The 13,908-nt window shown below is 44.1% G+C and overlaps 1 protein-coding gene across 7 annotated transcripts in view; it reads right to left on the bottom strand.

Annotated features, from left to right (window-relative positions):
• The window catches only part of BAZ1A (bromodomain adjacent to zinc finger domain 1A), a 43,057-nt gene extending 38,259 nt beyond the window's left edge, over window positions 1–4,798 (bottom strand). For 2 of the 7 annotated variants that reach the window (XM_081888812.1, XM_081888816.1), the window contains exons 1-2: window positions 4,397–4,796; window positions 3,434–3,562 (exon numbers count right to left, since the gene is read on the bottom strand). In XM_081888812.1, the coding sequence (XP_081744938.1) occupies window positions 3,434–3,546 (113 nt within the window). In that variant the 5' untranslated portion in view covers window positions 3,547–3,562; window positions 4,397–4,796. Of the gene's footprint in view, window positions 1–3,433; window positions 4,173–4,201; window positions 4,286–4,396 lie in introns of those variants that run through there. The other 5 variants (XM_081888815.1, XM_081888817.1, XM_081888818.1 and 2 more) reach the window with 4 other exon arrangements.
• Window positions 4,799–13,908: the final 9,110 nt, after the last annotated feature.

Here is a 13,908-nt window from a genome sequence, read left to right as displayed (position 1 = left end):
GGTCTTTGTAATATATGCCAGGTCAGCATGCTCATCCAGGATTAAATTCTGGATGGCAGCTGTCTTCCCATTAACTGAACTAGCATTCAGCTGCAAGACTTTCAACCAGGGGGACTGTCAACAAAGCAACCAAGATTCAATTGGTCTAGAGATACTAATAATATGATTATGATTTTAATGATTGGCTGCTGGGCTACAGTCCATTTTATGGACAACTACTAAATACGACACTTTATGGGTTCAATGAACTTCTTAGGTGGCAAAGAGTTGATACTACTAAGATGAAAGTTTTGCCACTCTCTTCTAACTGAATAAGGAGTGGGGGAAATGCCAAATCTTCTGGTGCTACAGAAGTGTTTTATAGTAGTATAAAAATTCCTGAAACTTTAATTTAGCAGAATTTGTGGATTTGTTGTGTGGATAGTACTGAATCTTACCACTTCTATTAATTAGTTTTTTAGGCTGCTTTTAGGCAAATACCTGTCCAAAGCAGCTTACAATAAAATAGACATATATATAAAACTTTAAAAAGCACTACAAGGAAAAACTGAATCAGTCTATCACCCAGCTAATGAGATTCATGCAGGTTTGCCATCACTGTAACAGAAACAGTAACCTGGGAAAGCATGCATGTCCCATGGTTTCCTTGTACCACAGAACATGGTGTCTCTCCAAACCTGATAGCCAGCATCATATAATGGAAACTGTTGGACTTAGCCCAAAATACCTGGCATGAAACCCTGATTAATCTGGAGTAGCCACTTTATCTCCACCTCACTGAGCTGTTGCAAGTATATAATTGCAACACTATATATATATATGCATACAAATTTGATAAATCAGAAACATAAGACCAGTTCTTATATAATGGTAACTGACGATTTTGCTTCTTTCCACAAGCACGCAGCCAGGGATAACAAACCATGATCCCTGGGTTAAGTATTATGTCCAAACAAGGGCCTATGGATGTTTTACTCAAATTAACCATAGTCAATAAGCCAAGAATGAACCTTGGTGATAGGTTGTAGTTTGATGGGAGCAAAACCACAATCCCCAAATTGTGTGGGAATGTGTCTCTTAAATGCATAACTGCAATTTTAGTTTTTTACTCTGTTTTGGTTTTATACTGGTTTTAATCTTTATACTATTTTGCAAGTTGCTTTGGAATACATTTTGTTAAGAAAAGCATTAAGGACAATTAATAATGACAACAATAATAATGATAATGACAACAATAATAATACTGTAATAATAGCAACAATATATTGGCTATGGAAAAGGGAAGGTCCCTTTTCTATGTGTAGCCTATTAGTAAAAAACAGAAACACAAAAAACTGTTTGGCCCACTACATTTCCACACTGTTCATGGAGGAAGACTTTCCATTCCCTGTGGCTAACACAGATGAGTGGTTGCCTGCTTGCCGCCCCCCAATCAGAACACTCATTTGCCTACATGGAATTGCCGTACTTGCTACCTCTGACTACCAGATAAATTGTTAAATACAAGAATGCATTAAGAGCATCCTGTATTTTACAAACTTACATATCCTTATCTAAGTATATCTAAAATCAGTCCAATTCTTAAAATAATGTAAGATTTCTTCTCTTGCTACTACATTTCTAAATGGAAGAATTTGATAGGAATTTTCTTGCCCCCAGATCCCTTCTCACATCTCCAACAAATGGAGGTCTAGCAAATGGTTTCTTCAATGCTGAGCGAAAGGAACTCTGCACATGCTCTTATGTACATGTTATCAGTTCCTGGGACAACACTGAGAATTTTTGCACCCTATTGATGTCAGTAGAAGAATTGTGCATAGCTCACCTCTCCAGCTAATTTTTTGGGGACTTCAAAGTGCTCAACTTTGGCTGGATTATACATAAAGTGTTGTGAATAAAGGGGAAGGATGAAAAACATATTCCAGCTTCTTAGCTATCAGAGTTCTGGATGAAAACTTTTGTCCTGAAGAACTTTTTCTCCTTCCTAATATTACATTTAATATGTAAAGTTCACATATTCTCTTCATACCTATGCCAATACTTAAGAAAAAGGATAAACTAATGAAGTTTATAAATATATTTTAAATTTAAGCTAATTGAATACTACATGCAATTACTATTCACATCATCTCCTGGGGAAACAGTCCTGTGAAAAGCTATTATAGAAACTGAAGGCTCATCTAAACTGGGAAATACGTAATTCTTATTTTCATTAAAATCTCACCCAAGTAGTGCTGATGTACTGAGCTTTATTTCATTAACTAACTAGACTAGTACTTTCAGCTAATTAAATGATAGCCTGCCATTACAGAGAATACCTTGTGGACCAACTGTCCTCCTCTTTCATTTTTAAAACCGAACAAGCCAGAGTGAAAGCCACAAAATCAATGGAACTCTTAATGCATGGCAATAAAGCACAATACTGAGATACACAGCTTTAGCTAAACCAGCACATTCAAATGCGTCATCACTTTCCCTTGAATACGCTCAACTATTGTACTTGCCAACGTTAGAAGAACCCTGACAGATACTACGGAAACAGAATTATCACCCCATTTGGAGCTTCAGAAACAGGTGCCGACGAGTCCTACTCGCCCGGGTGGAAGTTTAGGGTACTAAAACGCCTAGTGTGTCGAAAAGAGGGCGAAGGGGGGAGGTTTCAAATGAGGTTTGAGGGGGGTCGGGCGCTTTTAAACAGATAAAAACCCGGCTCAGTTGCACTATGAAAGGAGACGGCAGGAGGGGCTGTCGATGTTTTGAACTGCAACCCAACGGAGGCGCATTCGGGAGCGGGAGGGCGGCTACAGTAGGCGGCGCGTTTATTCCCCGTCCTGCCAGCTGCTGGGAAAACAATAGTGTGCGCGCGGGGCGGTTAGCAGCGCCCGTCCGGAGGCTCCCCTTCGCGCCCACCCCAAAGCGGGCTCTATACGACGCGGCCGGCCGTTGATTTCTGTGAGGCGGTTTCCGCGCTCGGATTCAGTCAAACGCGCCAAGTCGCTTCCACAAACCGGAGGCAAATGAGAGCACCTTACGAAAGGCCTAGTGGAAGTGGAAGCCGCTTTGACATGCGGCGGGAGTAGGTCTCGGGATACCAGAAGGACGGAGGCGGCGGGGAGGGACCAGACCCTCCCCCCCACCGCTTGCCACAAACTTTTATTCCTCCTCTCTCCCCCCCCCCCCGTCCTGAGGGGAGACACAAGAGCGCGCGCTGAAGGACAGCGGGCAGGACCTGGCTCGACGCCCCCTCCTCCCCTCGCAAGAGGGGTGGTCAGGGGGCTTCCCCGACCTTTCGGAGGGGGATTCCCTCCCCACCCTCTTCTTTTCCCAGGCCAGGTGTCAGCCATTTCCCGCCGCCTCCGCCGCGCTTTCCTGTTCAAATCAGCCCGCCAGAGCCCACGAGGAAATGGGGGGGGGGGGAGAGAGAGAGACTTACTCGTAGTTCCTGAAAATCTCGTTGGTGACCTTGCAGTAGAAGACGTGCTCGTCCGGCCGAAGGTCAGCGGGGGGCTTCTCCCTCACGAAGGGCTTTCGGTGTAAGAGTGGCATCGCCCGGGTCCCGTCTCTAAGTGGAGTATATGAGGAGTAGCGGGGGGGGGGGGGAGGAGAGAGAAAGGAGGGCGTCAGGTCGGAGGGCGAAGAGGAGCGGCGAAAGCAGTAGCAGCCCGAAGACGGTTCCTTTTGTGTGCGTGCGCCTGACACGCCGCTTCCTCGCCTGGGACTGAGCGAGCTCTGTGTGCGCAAGGGAGAGAGCGAGAGCGGATCCTTCCTTTCCTCCCCCGCTTCTCTCTCTCCCCCCCCCCTCCCCTAGGCCGCCTCACAATGGGGCCATGACGCCGAACAGCAGGCGGCGGCGGCAACGACTACTCCCTCCTCCTCCTCCTGCTACTACTACTACTCCCCCCCTTCCTCCTCCGCCGCCACACAACGTGCTCGACCGACCCGGGGATTCCCCTCCCCCGGTGTCTAAGGCCTCCCTGGACTCACCGCCTTCCCCCCCCCCCGCTCCGCCCACGGGGGTCACCCTCTGACCGGCCCGGCGCGCTGTTCCGCGCACCTCCTTCCGCTCTCTCTCCAAAATGCCAAGCAAACAGGGAAGAGAAGGAGGGCAAGTCTTTTTGATCGCTTATCTGCTTTCCCGGCCAGCTTCTGTCGGGACTCTCTCCTCTCTCTCCCCCCTTTCCTCTCTCTTTCTCACACACACCCCGTCTGATCTGATGTTTAATGAGGGATCCCCTCCAGCTGAGAGGCTGTTAGATGAGCCTTCCCTTCCTGCTGTCAGGATGTACACGAGAGTGCCTTCCCCCCCCCCTCCCCATCCTCCTCCCCTGTCTTCCCGGAAAGGTCTGTAAGGCAAATTGACCCTCCTGAGACAGGAGGCTGCACCACCTCCTCCTACCTGATTAGTAACTCGCTTGCCCCTTCCGCCCGGCTGGTATCTGATGAGTCTCCCCTCTTTTATTTCTGCCCCCCACCAACCCCGCTCCTCGGAAGTTTTTGATCTACTACTTCAGCTCTCAATGAGGAAGAGCTGTTGGGAGGAGCTTTCGACTTCTTTCCCCTACATCTTTATTGGCCGATCACCGCCTTTCCAGCTTGTGACACGCAGGAAGACAGAGAGCTACATTATTAATTAATGGTTGAGGCGCTCATCCTCCATTTTTGAATTAGCAGCCCCAAAGCTCAGTGGCGTGTGTCGAGGCTCTTAGAGGCCTAGCCTGGTCATTAGGACTCCTCGTTAACCCTGGTACCCAGGGAGCAGGTTGGATAAGGTTTGTTGGTTTCCTAGTAAAAGATACTTGGAAGCTAAAATAATACGTGATCATTGCATTCTAAGAAGAAAATCAAGTATCTAATAGAGAATGTACATACAGAATGCTGTTTCTGTTCATGGTTAAACACCATCATGTATTTCTAACAAATTAGGGAATAATCTCAAGCAAGGCCAGGTCCTTAACCTGGGTCACAGGTTTTTAGGCATGCTATACGTCTGGACATACCCAGTATTAAGCCCTCGTAAACAACGTCTGCAGAAATGTCAAGGAAAATCCAGGCATATGGCAGCCTATGTCTGTAGATCTTGTAAAAAACAACTGGGCAAAACAGAAAAAAGTTCAAGAACTTGGACACCCCCCCCCCCAAAAAAGCCCATCAACTTTGCTTTAAAAAAAAGCGCAGAACTTTTGTGTCTGGGTTTTCCACTTTTTGAAATATGGCAAGCCGATTTTGAGCACTGATGTTGGACTTTTTTCCAGTGTTGTGAGGATTCATCAACTAGCTACATATACACAGATTATTCCATGACAATTATTTCATATTCAAATCCACAGTAAATGCTCTCTTATCCCAAGCCATGTTCACAAAGGTTACTTTAATAAGCCCATAACACATATATTTCTTACAGTGCTTGCACACAGTTTATTGTGAACTTGATGCTGCTCCTGAATGAAAGTTTTTCACAGTGTACTTATCAAAACACCACCCTGTGTCTCCCCCTTGCCTGTTCAATCCAGTTTTACCATTTTGGGTAGGTGGGTGTGACTGGATTTTCCACAGAAACACTACATCTGAATTAAATGAAATAATGTAAGACAGTACTTGGATGACAACTATATTGCATGCAGGATCAACCCCAAGTCCCTTATTCACACGTGAAAAGAGTTAAAATAGGGAAGGAGTAATACATACACATTGTATTTCCAGAGTTCTTGTTCAGAAGATAAGAGTTTTGGTTTTAAAACACACATATCTTAAAAGAAGGGGACGCAGGTGGCGCTGTGGGTTAAAGCCTCAGCGCCTAGGACTTGCCGATCGAAAGGTCGGCGGTTCGAATCCCTGCGGCGGGGTGCGCTCCCGCTGCTCGGTCCCAGCGCCTGCCAACCTAGCAGTTCGAAAGCACCTCCGGGTGCAAGTAGATAAATAGGGACCGCTTACCAGCGGGAAGGTAAACGGCGTTTCCGTGTGCGGCTCTGGCTCGCCAGATGCAGCTTTGTCACGCTGGCCACGTGACCCGGAAGTGTCTCCGGACAGCGCTGGCCCCTGGCCTCTTGAGTGAGATGGGCGCACAACCCCAGAGTCTGTCAAGACTGGCCCGTACGGGCAGGGGTACCTTTACCTTATCTTAAAAGAATGTCCTCTTATACATATAGCTGATTGAACAATTAAAATTAATTCATACCAACTGAGAGCTGTTTTACCATTTGTCATGTAAATGCAACCATTTAAAACAAATTGTAATTGCTGGTGTTGATGAGACCACATTACAATGATACTTAAAACTCAGCACTGGCTTATTAGCTGTCAGGCCCAATCAATGGTGTACAGATGTACAAAGCCTTGTATGACTCTTGAGCCCAAATACCTAAAGGAGTGTCTTCCCAATAACTACCAACCCTGCTTTAAGACTGGTGAGAGAGCCAGTGTGGTGTAGTGGTTAAGAGCGGTGGACTCGTAATCTGAGGAACCGGGTTCGCGTCTCTGCTCCTCCACATGAAGCTGCTGGGTGACCTTGGGCCAGTCACACTTCTTTGAAGTCTCTCAGCCCCACTCACCTCACAGAGTGTTTGTTGTGGGGGAGGAAGGGAAAGGAGAATGTTAGCCGCTTTGGGTAGTGATAAAGCGGGATATCAAATCCAAACTTCTTCTTCTTCTTCCTGCTCATTGTTCAGTTGGTAAGCATGGCCTGTGAGATGACGACTGAGCAGGGCTTTTCGGGGGCAGCCCCCATTTGTGGAACTCCCTTCAAGGTGATGCTTAGTTGTCTTCCACCTTGACAAAAATGAGGTGCAAACTTAAGAGAGGTTATTGGCATCTGTCTGTCTTGGGAGACAATGGAAGTATGTGCCTTTGAGAATGAGGTCTAACTGTTGGAAGGTTGCAGCGCTGATGCAGAAAGAGACATGTTTTGTTACAGCTGGGGGTAGATGGTGTCCAGTTGTACTGCTGCAGATGCGCCATGGCACTCTTCCCAGTGGTCATTCCTCCTCTGGTCACTGCTATGGATACGTGACTTGTCTGCCTGTCTCCAGGCACTGTGGTCATCCTCAAGGGATCCCCACATTGTAGGGTTGGTGTCATGTTTGCAGACATCTTTGTAACGCAGCACTGGTCTGCCAATTGGCCTGGTGCCAGAAGCCAGCTCCCTGGAGAGCACATCCTTGGGGATCCTGCCAGCTTCCATTCTGTGGGCATGACCAAGCCAGCCGCTTTTGGAACAAATGGAATGAAGAATAACTGTTAAAAGTTTTATTGTCTACTATATGCTATTTTAATAGTCGGTGTGGATTTGTCAGTGTTTTAACTATTGTTTTACTGTATTTATTATAATTTATGGTGATTGTTAGCCACCCCAAACTCCTGGAGGAGAAAACAGGACCTAACAATAACTAAATATTCACCAAGTAGTAAGCACTACAGATGCCAGGTGGTGAGATGTTACTTTTGAATCAATGGGATTAGACTTGGGCTATCAGAGCACTGGTATCAGTGCCAAAAAACCATCCCTCTCCTCATCCCAGGTCTTACAATTGATTCTTTATCCAGTCCATATGCTTAGGTCAGTTTCTGTTTTTCTTTTAAAATCCCAAATTGTATTCCTTTCAGTCCTCACCCTGCAAGTAGGTCTAGGTATGGCTTTTCAGTAGCTTATTGGTATTTCAGTAGCCAGTGTTGTGTAATGGTTAGAGTGCTGGACTACGGCCTGGGAGAGACTAGGGTTCAAATCCCCACTCAGCCATAAAGCTCACTGGGTGACCTTGGGCCAGTCATCATCTATAATCCTAACCTACCTCACAGGGTTGTTGTGAGGGTGAAATGGGAGGAGGAGAACCATGTACACCACACTGAGCTGCTTGGAAGAAAAGGTGGTGAATAAATGGAACAACTAAACAAATAAATCATCAGGCTTATTCAATGGAATTTTACTTAAAGCTAGTCTAATGATCCATTAAAGAAATATTTATTTTTCTGCATCTTTATAAGGTTATGCCAGAAAGGGTTACTTCTTTACTTGGTACAATAGTGCAGCCAATTCCAATGTTAAAATTTAAACAGTTTAAAATCCAAGGATTTAATTTTTGTCTGTTCCATTGAAATGGATTCAAAGTAAATGGGCTCTTGGTGGTAGCACAATTATAACAATGCAATCTAACACTGAGCCACACCCGTGTTGATTGGATCTTGTATTCACTTTACCTACTTCTCAGAGGCCTTATGGCTTTTCATTATGGAGACCACTTCATGTAGCTGATGAAGTGGGTTCTGGCCCATAAAGGCTTATATAGCAATAAATTTGCTAAAATACAGTATAGTTTTTATAGTGTTTTCTGCAACACACTAACACAGCTGGGATCCTAAATACTGTATACACATGTCAACTTCAAATATGCAATTTCTGCAATCGTTCATATGCAGCACTTAAGACATTTTATTTACAATGATGCCTTAAATGAGAATTTTGTTGTGCATAATTGCACAGGCTGGGTTGTTTATAGACTAAAGCCCTGGTCATACAAATAGGGTGGGGGAATAAAGTCTTCAATCTGAACAGTTAGTTGTACGTTCCTTGCTGCAGCAGAACTATGGGCCTCAAACTGCCTTGAAGTGATTTCAAAACAGTGGGTTTGTAATCACATAAAGTTACAATTCTGTGCACACTTGCTTGGAACTAAACACCCTTTCCCCTCAAAATACATACTGGTAATAAAGAGCTTGAATATGAAACTGCAGGCAGTGTTGTGTTCTGCAAAACTATGGTCTGATGAGTAAACAGTTAAAAACAAAACAAAACAGCATTTTAGCAGAAGTGTGATTGTCACTGGTCTGCTTGCTTAAGATGAGTTGCAATATACGTCCAGGCAAATAAATACCGTAGGTAGGTTGCAGTTGCTACTGAGAAAGCTCAATAACCTTTCCTTAAATTGAATAGATACAGTGGTACCTCAGGTTAAGTACTTAATTCGTTCCGGAGGTCCGTACTTAACCTGAAACTGTTCTTAACCTGAAGCACCACTTTAGCTAATGGGGCCTCCTGCTGCTGCCGCGCTGCCAGAGCACGATTTCTGTTTTCATCCTGAAGCAAAGTTCTTAACCTGAAGCACTATTTCTGGGTTAGCGGAGTCTGTAACCTGAAGCGTATGTAACCCGAGGCACCACTGTACTGCAATCTCTCACTGATGAAGCATATAATAATCCTGATCATGTGGCTCATGGCTGCTGGGAGTAGGGGACACACTGGGGAAGAGGGACACAAATCCAGACATGGGAGGGAAACAATGGCAAAGCAGGCCCTGAACTTCTCTTTTTGTGAGGGACAGCCAACCAGGTGTCCTGCAGATGCTTTTGGCCTCCACCAGCACTCAACCCCAGCCAATGTGGCCAATGGCTAGAGATGATGGGAATTGTAGTTCATTAACCTTGGAACCATTTTGGCTATCCTGCTCTAGTATATTATTTTGCTTGTACAACTCCTCTTTCTGGTTCTGTATTAAGGCCAACAGTAAAAGTACTGTACATGAACGCTCTTGTACCGCCATCCACCCACTGGCGCTCTTAAAGATTGTTAGCAAAGGGAAAGGAGATGTGGACTAGATCCTGTATACTATTTTAGAACATCTCAGCCATTGAACCCCCCATTATACAACACATGTATAACATGCCAGCATCACACGCAGTATCTCTTGAATGAAGCACCCCCCCCCTGAAACTCCAGTCAGCTACAATAATATAGAAGAGCCCTGCCACAGACCTGTAAGGTACATAAGGTTTCCACCTGTTTCTATGTGCCTAGTACCTGACAAAGGCCCATCAGGTGAATTTGTAGATGTGCTGGGTGGACTGTCTGCTGGAAGCTAGGATGGTAGAGAGTTGGGCTTCAGGCTCAGGTTCTGAATGCAGCTTTCCAGGCCTCTCTATGTGCATACCCTACCCTCCAAACATTTCTCTGATGAAAATAGGGACATCCCATTTCATAATGATAATTTTACTATTTATACCCCACACATCTTACTGGGTTGCCCCAGCAACTCTGGACAGCTTCCAACATATATAAAAACATTAAACATAAAGAAGATACAGGGCTGCCTTCAGCTGTCTTCTAAAAGTTGTAGAGTTACTTACCACCTCCTTGGCTCGGAGGTCACAGAACTCTATACCCTCCAACATTTCTCCAATGAAAATAGGGACGTCCTAAGGAAAAGGGGGACATTCTGGGATCAAATCAGAAACTGGGATGGCTTTTGTTAATCTGGGACTGTCCCTGGAAAATAGGGACACTTGGAGGGTCTGTGTGTGGTCCTCATAACTCTACAGGGCATTTTCCTCATAGGCCCTACTTGGCAACCCAAGTATTTCTGTCTTTCTAGACGGCTTCTTTGAAGTCCAGCAATGCTTCCCCCTTCTCTGAATGGTGGGTAAAGGGGGGGCTGTGAGTGTATGCAAAAACTAGCTTACTGTCCAAAGTTAAAATTTACATCAGTTGCTCCACCAACTTCTGCCTCCGACCCAACACACCACTAGCAGATGACCCTCAGAAGGCTGTCTTGAAGGGAGTGTGGCTCCTCAGGCTTCTCAGCTAAGTTGTACTGCATTTACAAAACATTTGAGATCCACTAGAGAGATAAAACTATGGGAGGTGTACACAGCATTTAAGAAATCACACAAGGCATAATAAATCTTAGCCCACATCTCTGGCAGGTATCGTTCACTTTGACAGCTTCCTACCATAGTGGCAAAAGCAGTACACAGGTCTAAGCTGGAGTTCATGTGGTCAACTGCTTCTGCTAAGAAACTCATAGCAAGGGATAAACCCAAAGGAAACCAGGAAATATTTCCAGCAACTAAGTGGACCCCCCTGGGGTGGGGTTGAATGCTAGTTTTACCCAACTCCAGCTTCAGACTGCCTCTGTGTTCAAATTCTAACAGCAAAATATATTTTTCTGTCTCTCCTACAAACTGGGGGACAATCAGGGTTGATCACCAATAGATAGAGGGCATGACTATGTAAGGTTGCTGGTTGTGGGTGTCATTTAAAGTCAGTCAATTGTTGGTTACCTCATTTATTACTGTATTATTGCTGGGAGGGTGAAAGGCACTTTAAAACTTTCTGCCTCAGGTGCCAAAATAACTTGAACAGCCTTTGGGAATCATGAACCATGACTAGAGGCGCGGGTGTAGATTTGTGGTGCCTTCTGGTGCTCTGCTTCGGGCAAAAGGTTTTGTGAGGATATCACTTTCCAAAAGGTAGAAGTTTCAATCCCTCAAGGAACAGTTCACCTTTTTGTCAAGTCCCTGCTAATCCATGAGGGACGTCAGGGAAAAAAGATAAGCCTATTCATTCTAATCAGTTCAACCGAACTCATAACAATAGTTAAACCTTCTTAAGTGTGAATGAGTAGAGCAGTTAGCAATAGTCTCCCACTCCAATTTGAATTTGAACCTGTCCTTTGCTAAGCTCTTTTGCTAAAATGCCTTGGCTTTTAGAGGTGAGATTAAAGATAAAAGCCTTTTCCTGTGGTTGCTCCTAGTCTATGGAATCTGTTCCTCTGGCACAAGATTACATTATAATCTTTTAGCTCTGTATAGTTTTAATGATTTATGTTGCTTTTCCTCTTTTTGCCGCTATTCTTGTTGTAATAAATAGTGTTATTAAACCTCCTTGAGGGCTAACAGTGATGGTAGCATATGGATATTTCAAAGATATATCCAGAATTGGCCTCCACAGTAATGGACACACCGTTAAAATAGTGTTCATGGAAGTCAATCTTACTCTGCCACAGGTGATGGCCAAAGAAGAAGATTTCAAAGATAGGAAATCTTCGTCAGTCTCCCTTGTCTATGCTCAGTTTTGGTAGGGAACAAAAAGGCCTCTTAGAGAAGTAAATGGTTTCACCTTAGCCAGGGCAGATATTGCTAATAGAATAAACTTCAACTACACTGTACTTAAAAGAGCTGGCCCGGAAGATTAAAGGGGTCAACAAATTCACTAAAAAGCATTAAAAGAATGGGTAAAATGAGTTCAAGAGATGCTGCTACTAAAAAGCCCCTCTTTCATGTCACTACACCTCATTTCAAAAGGTGGCTGCAGTGCTAAGCAGTTTCATATGGGAGTTGTCCTGCACAGGTACCTTCTTCCCAGGTTGTATCTGCCTCACAAAAAGCCATTTTACACACACACACACACACACACACACTCCAAACACACCCTACATAAAAAGGATCAAGACATCCCTCACTGAACAAGAAACGAGAATTAGACTGGCCACTATGTTCTTCACTTGCCTTTAGTTCATCTGTACTGTACTCACTTCATGTAATTTCCCACTTTTCCTCCATAAGTGGCTAGAAAAGGAACTTGTCAAGTCCAATATTCATTTCTTGATGGCTGTAACACATCATATTAGAGGCTCAATGAAAGCTTGAGGCCACTTCACAAATGACATTTAAAGCCAAAGGCTAGCACCTGCTTCCGAAAATGTGGACCTTAATGTTTTGAATGCCATCTAGTGGTAGGATTATAATAAATACAAGAAATACATGTTGAGCTAGCCCCCATAAATTCCTAATCATATATGTCTGTGTTTTAGGGATTAGTAAAATAATCAAGTTGTAGTATGATTCTTAGTGGATTAATGCAATGTCTTTGTTGTTGGTTATTAAATTAATAGATAAATTATTATTACTATTATCTATTATTATTAGCCATTAATCAAGAACACAGCTTGGGTTATAATCAAGCGCCAAACTAGATGTGCTGGGATTGCACTGTTACTGTCTTCTTCTTTAGTTAAAAGCAGTTATGGAGTAAGGCAGATGTGGCTCATGTTCCCAGTTTCTCAAGCAATATTGTGAAAGTTCTCTGCTTCAGGGAACTCCACCTTAAATAGTGGCAGGATCTTCACACAGATACCCGGGCATGAGGGAAGAGCCCTTGGCTGTGATAATGTAAACCTGGGTCTGTGTCTTTGGCCTTGTCTTTAACCAAGAAGTGCCTGGATATCTTTCATCCATGTGGACACTGTTTCAAGCACCTTCTTATAGCTGAGCTACAAGATATATTTTGTCGCTTCTTCCCATTCAAAAGAAAAACAGCATTTACTTAGCCATTTAAGAATATAAAAAATGGGAATAATTAACTGGAAGACTCTTCTATCTATTCAGAAAGCTCTGCCAATTAATATCCACTGCTTTATTACTTTTTCCATGTACAGGTTATGCACGCTTGCCTGTTCTTGCATGCTTCCTACATTCCCCACACCTTTTAAGTGTAGTTCAATAATCAACCTACACCCAACTGTCACATGAAAATCAGACTCGAAGGGAAAAATCAGGATGCTTCCAGATGTGAGCTTATTTTAGGATTGGTGCTGTTTGCACACACATGTTTTTGCAGTTTGCTCACAACACTGTAGCTATCAAAATGCAAAGCTTTTTTTTTTTTAATTAATCCAATTTCCTTTTACTGTGTAATGACTAAAAATAACCTGTGATACATCTGCGGTGTGGAAGCTTTATTTCTGACAGTCCAAAAAACACAAGGGAGCTTAGCTTCATCAGTTTTTACATGTTGATGGCACATTTGAATTTTAACAATTTGGCTAAGGGAGCCGTTTTGTCAACATCACACACTACGTGTGGGAGAACACTGAGACTACAACTATAGTATGGACATCAAGTTTTTAAAGAATAAAGTAAATACATAGAGACGGGGTGAGTGCCAGTTGCTCGGTCCCAGATCTTGCCAACCTAGCAGTTCAAAAGCAAGTCAAAGTGCAAGTAGATAAATAGGTACCGCTCTGGCAGGAAGGTAAACAGTGTTTCCATGCGCTGCTCTGGTTTGCCAGAAGCGGCTTAGTCATGACTCAGAAGCTGTACGCCGGCTCCCTCGGCCAATAAAGCGAGATGAGTGCTGCAACC

The sequence above is a fragment of the Podarcis melisellensis genome, assembly GCF_964234715.1.
Source record: "Podarcis melisellensis genome assembly, chromosome: 1".
In the NCBI taxonomy this organism is placed as follows: Eukaryota; Metazoa; Chordata; class Lepidosauria; order Squamata; family Lacertidae; genus Podarcis; species Podarcis melisellensis.
This window is presented reverse-complemented; position numbering and strand designations above follow the sequence as displayed.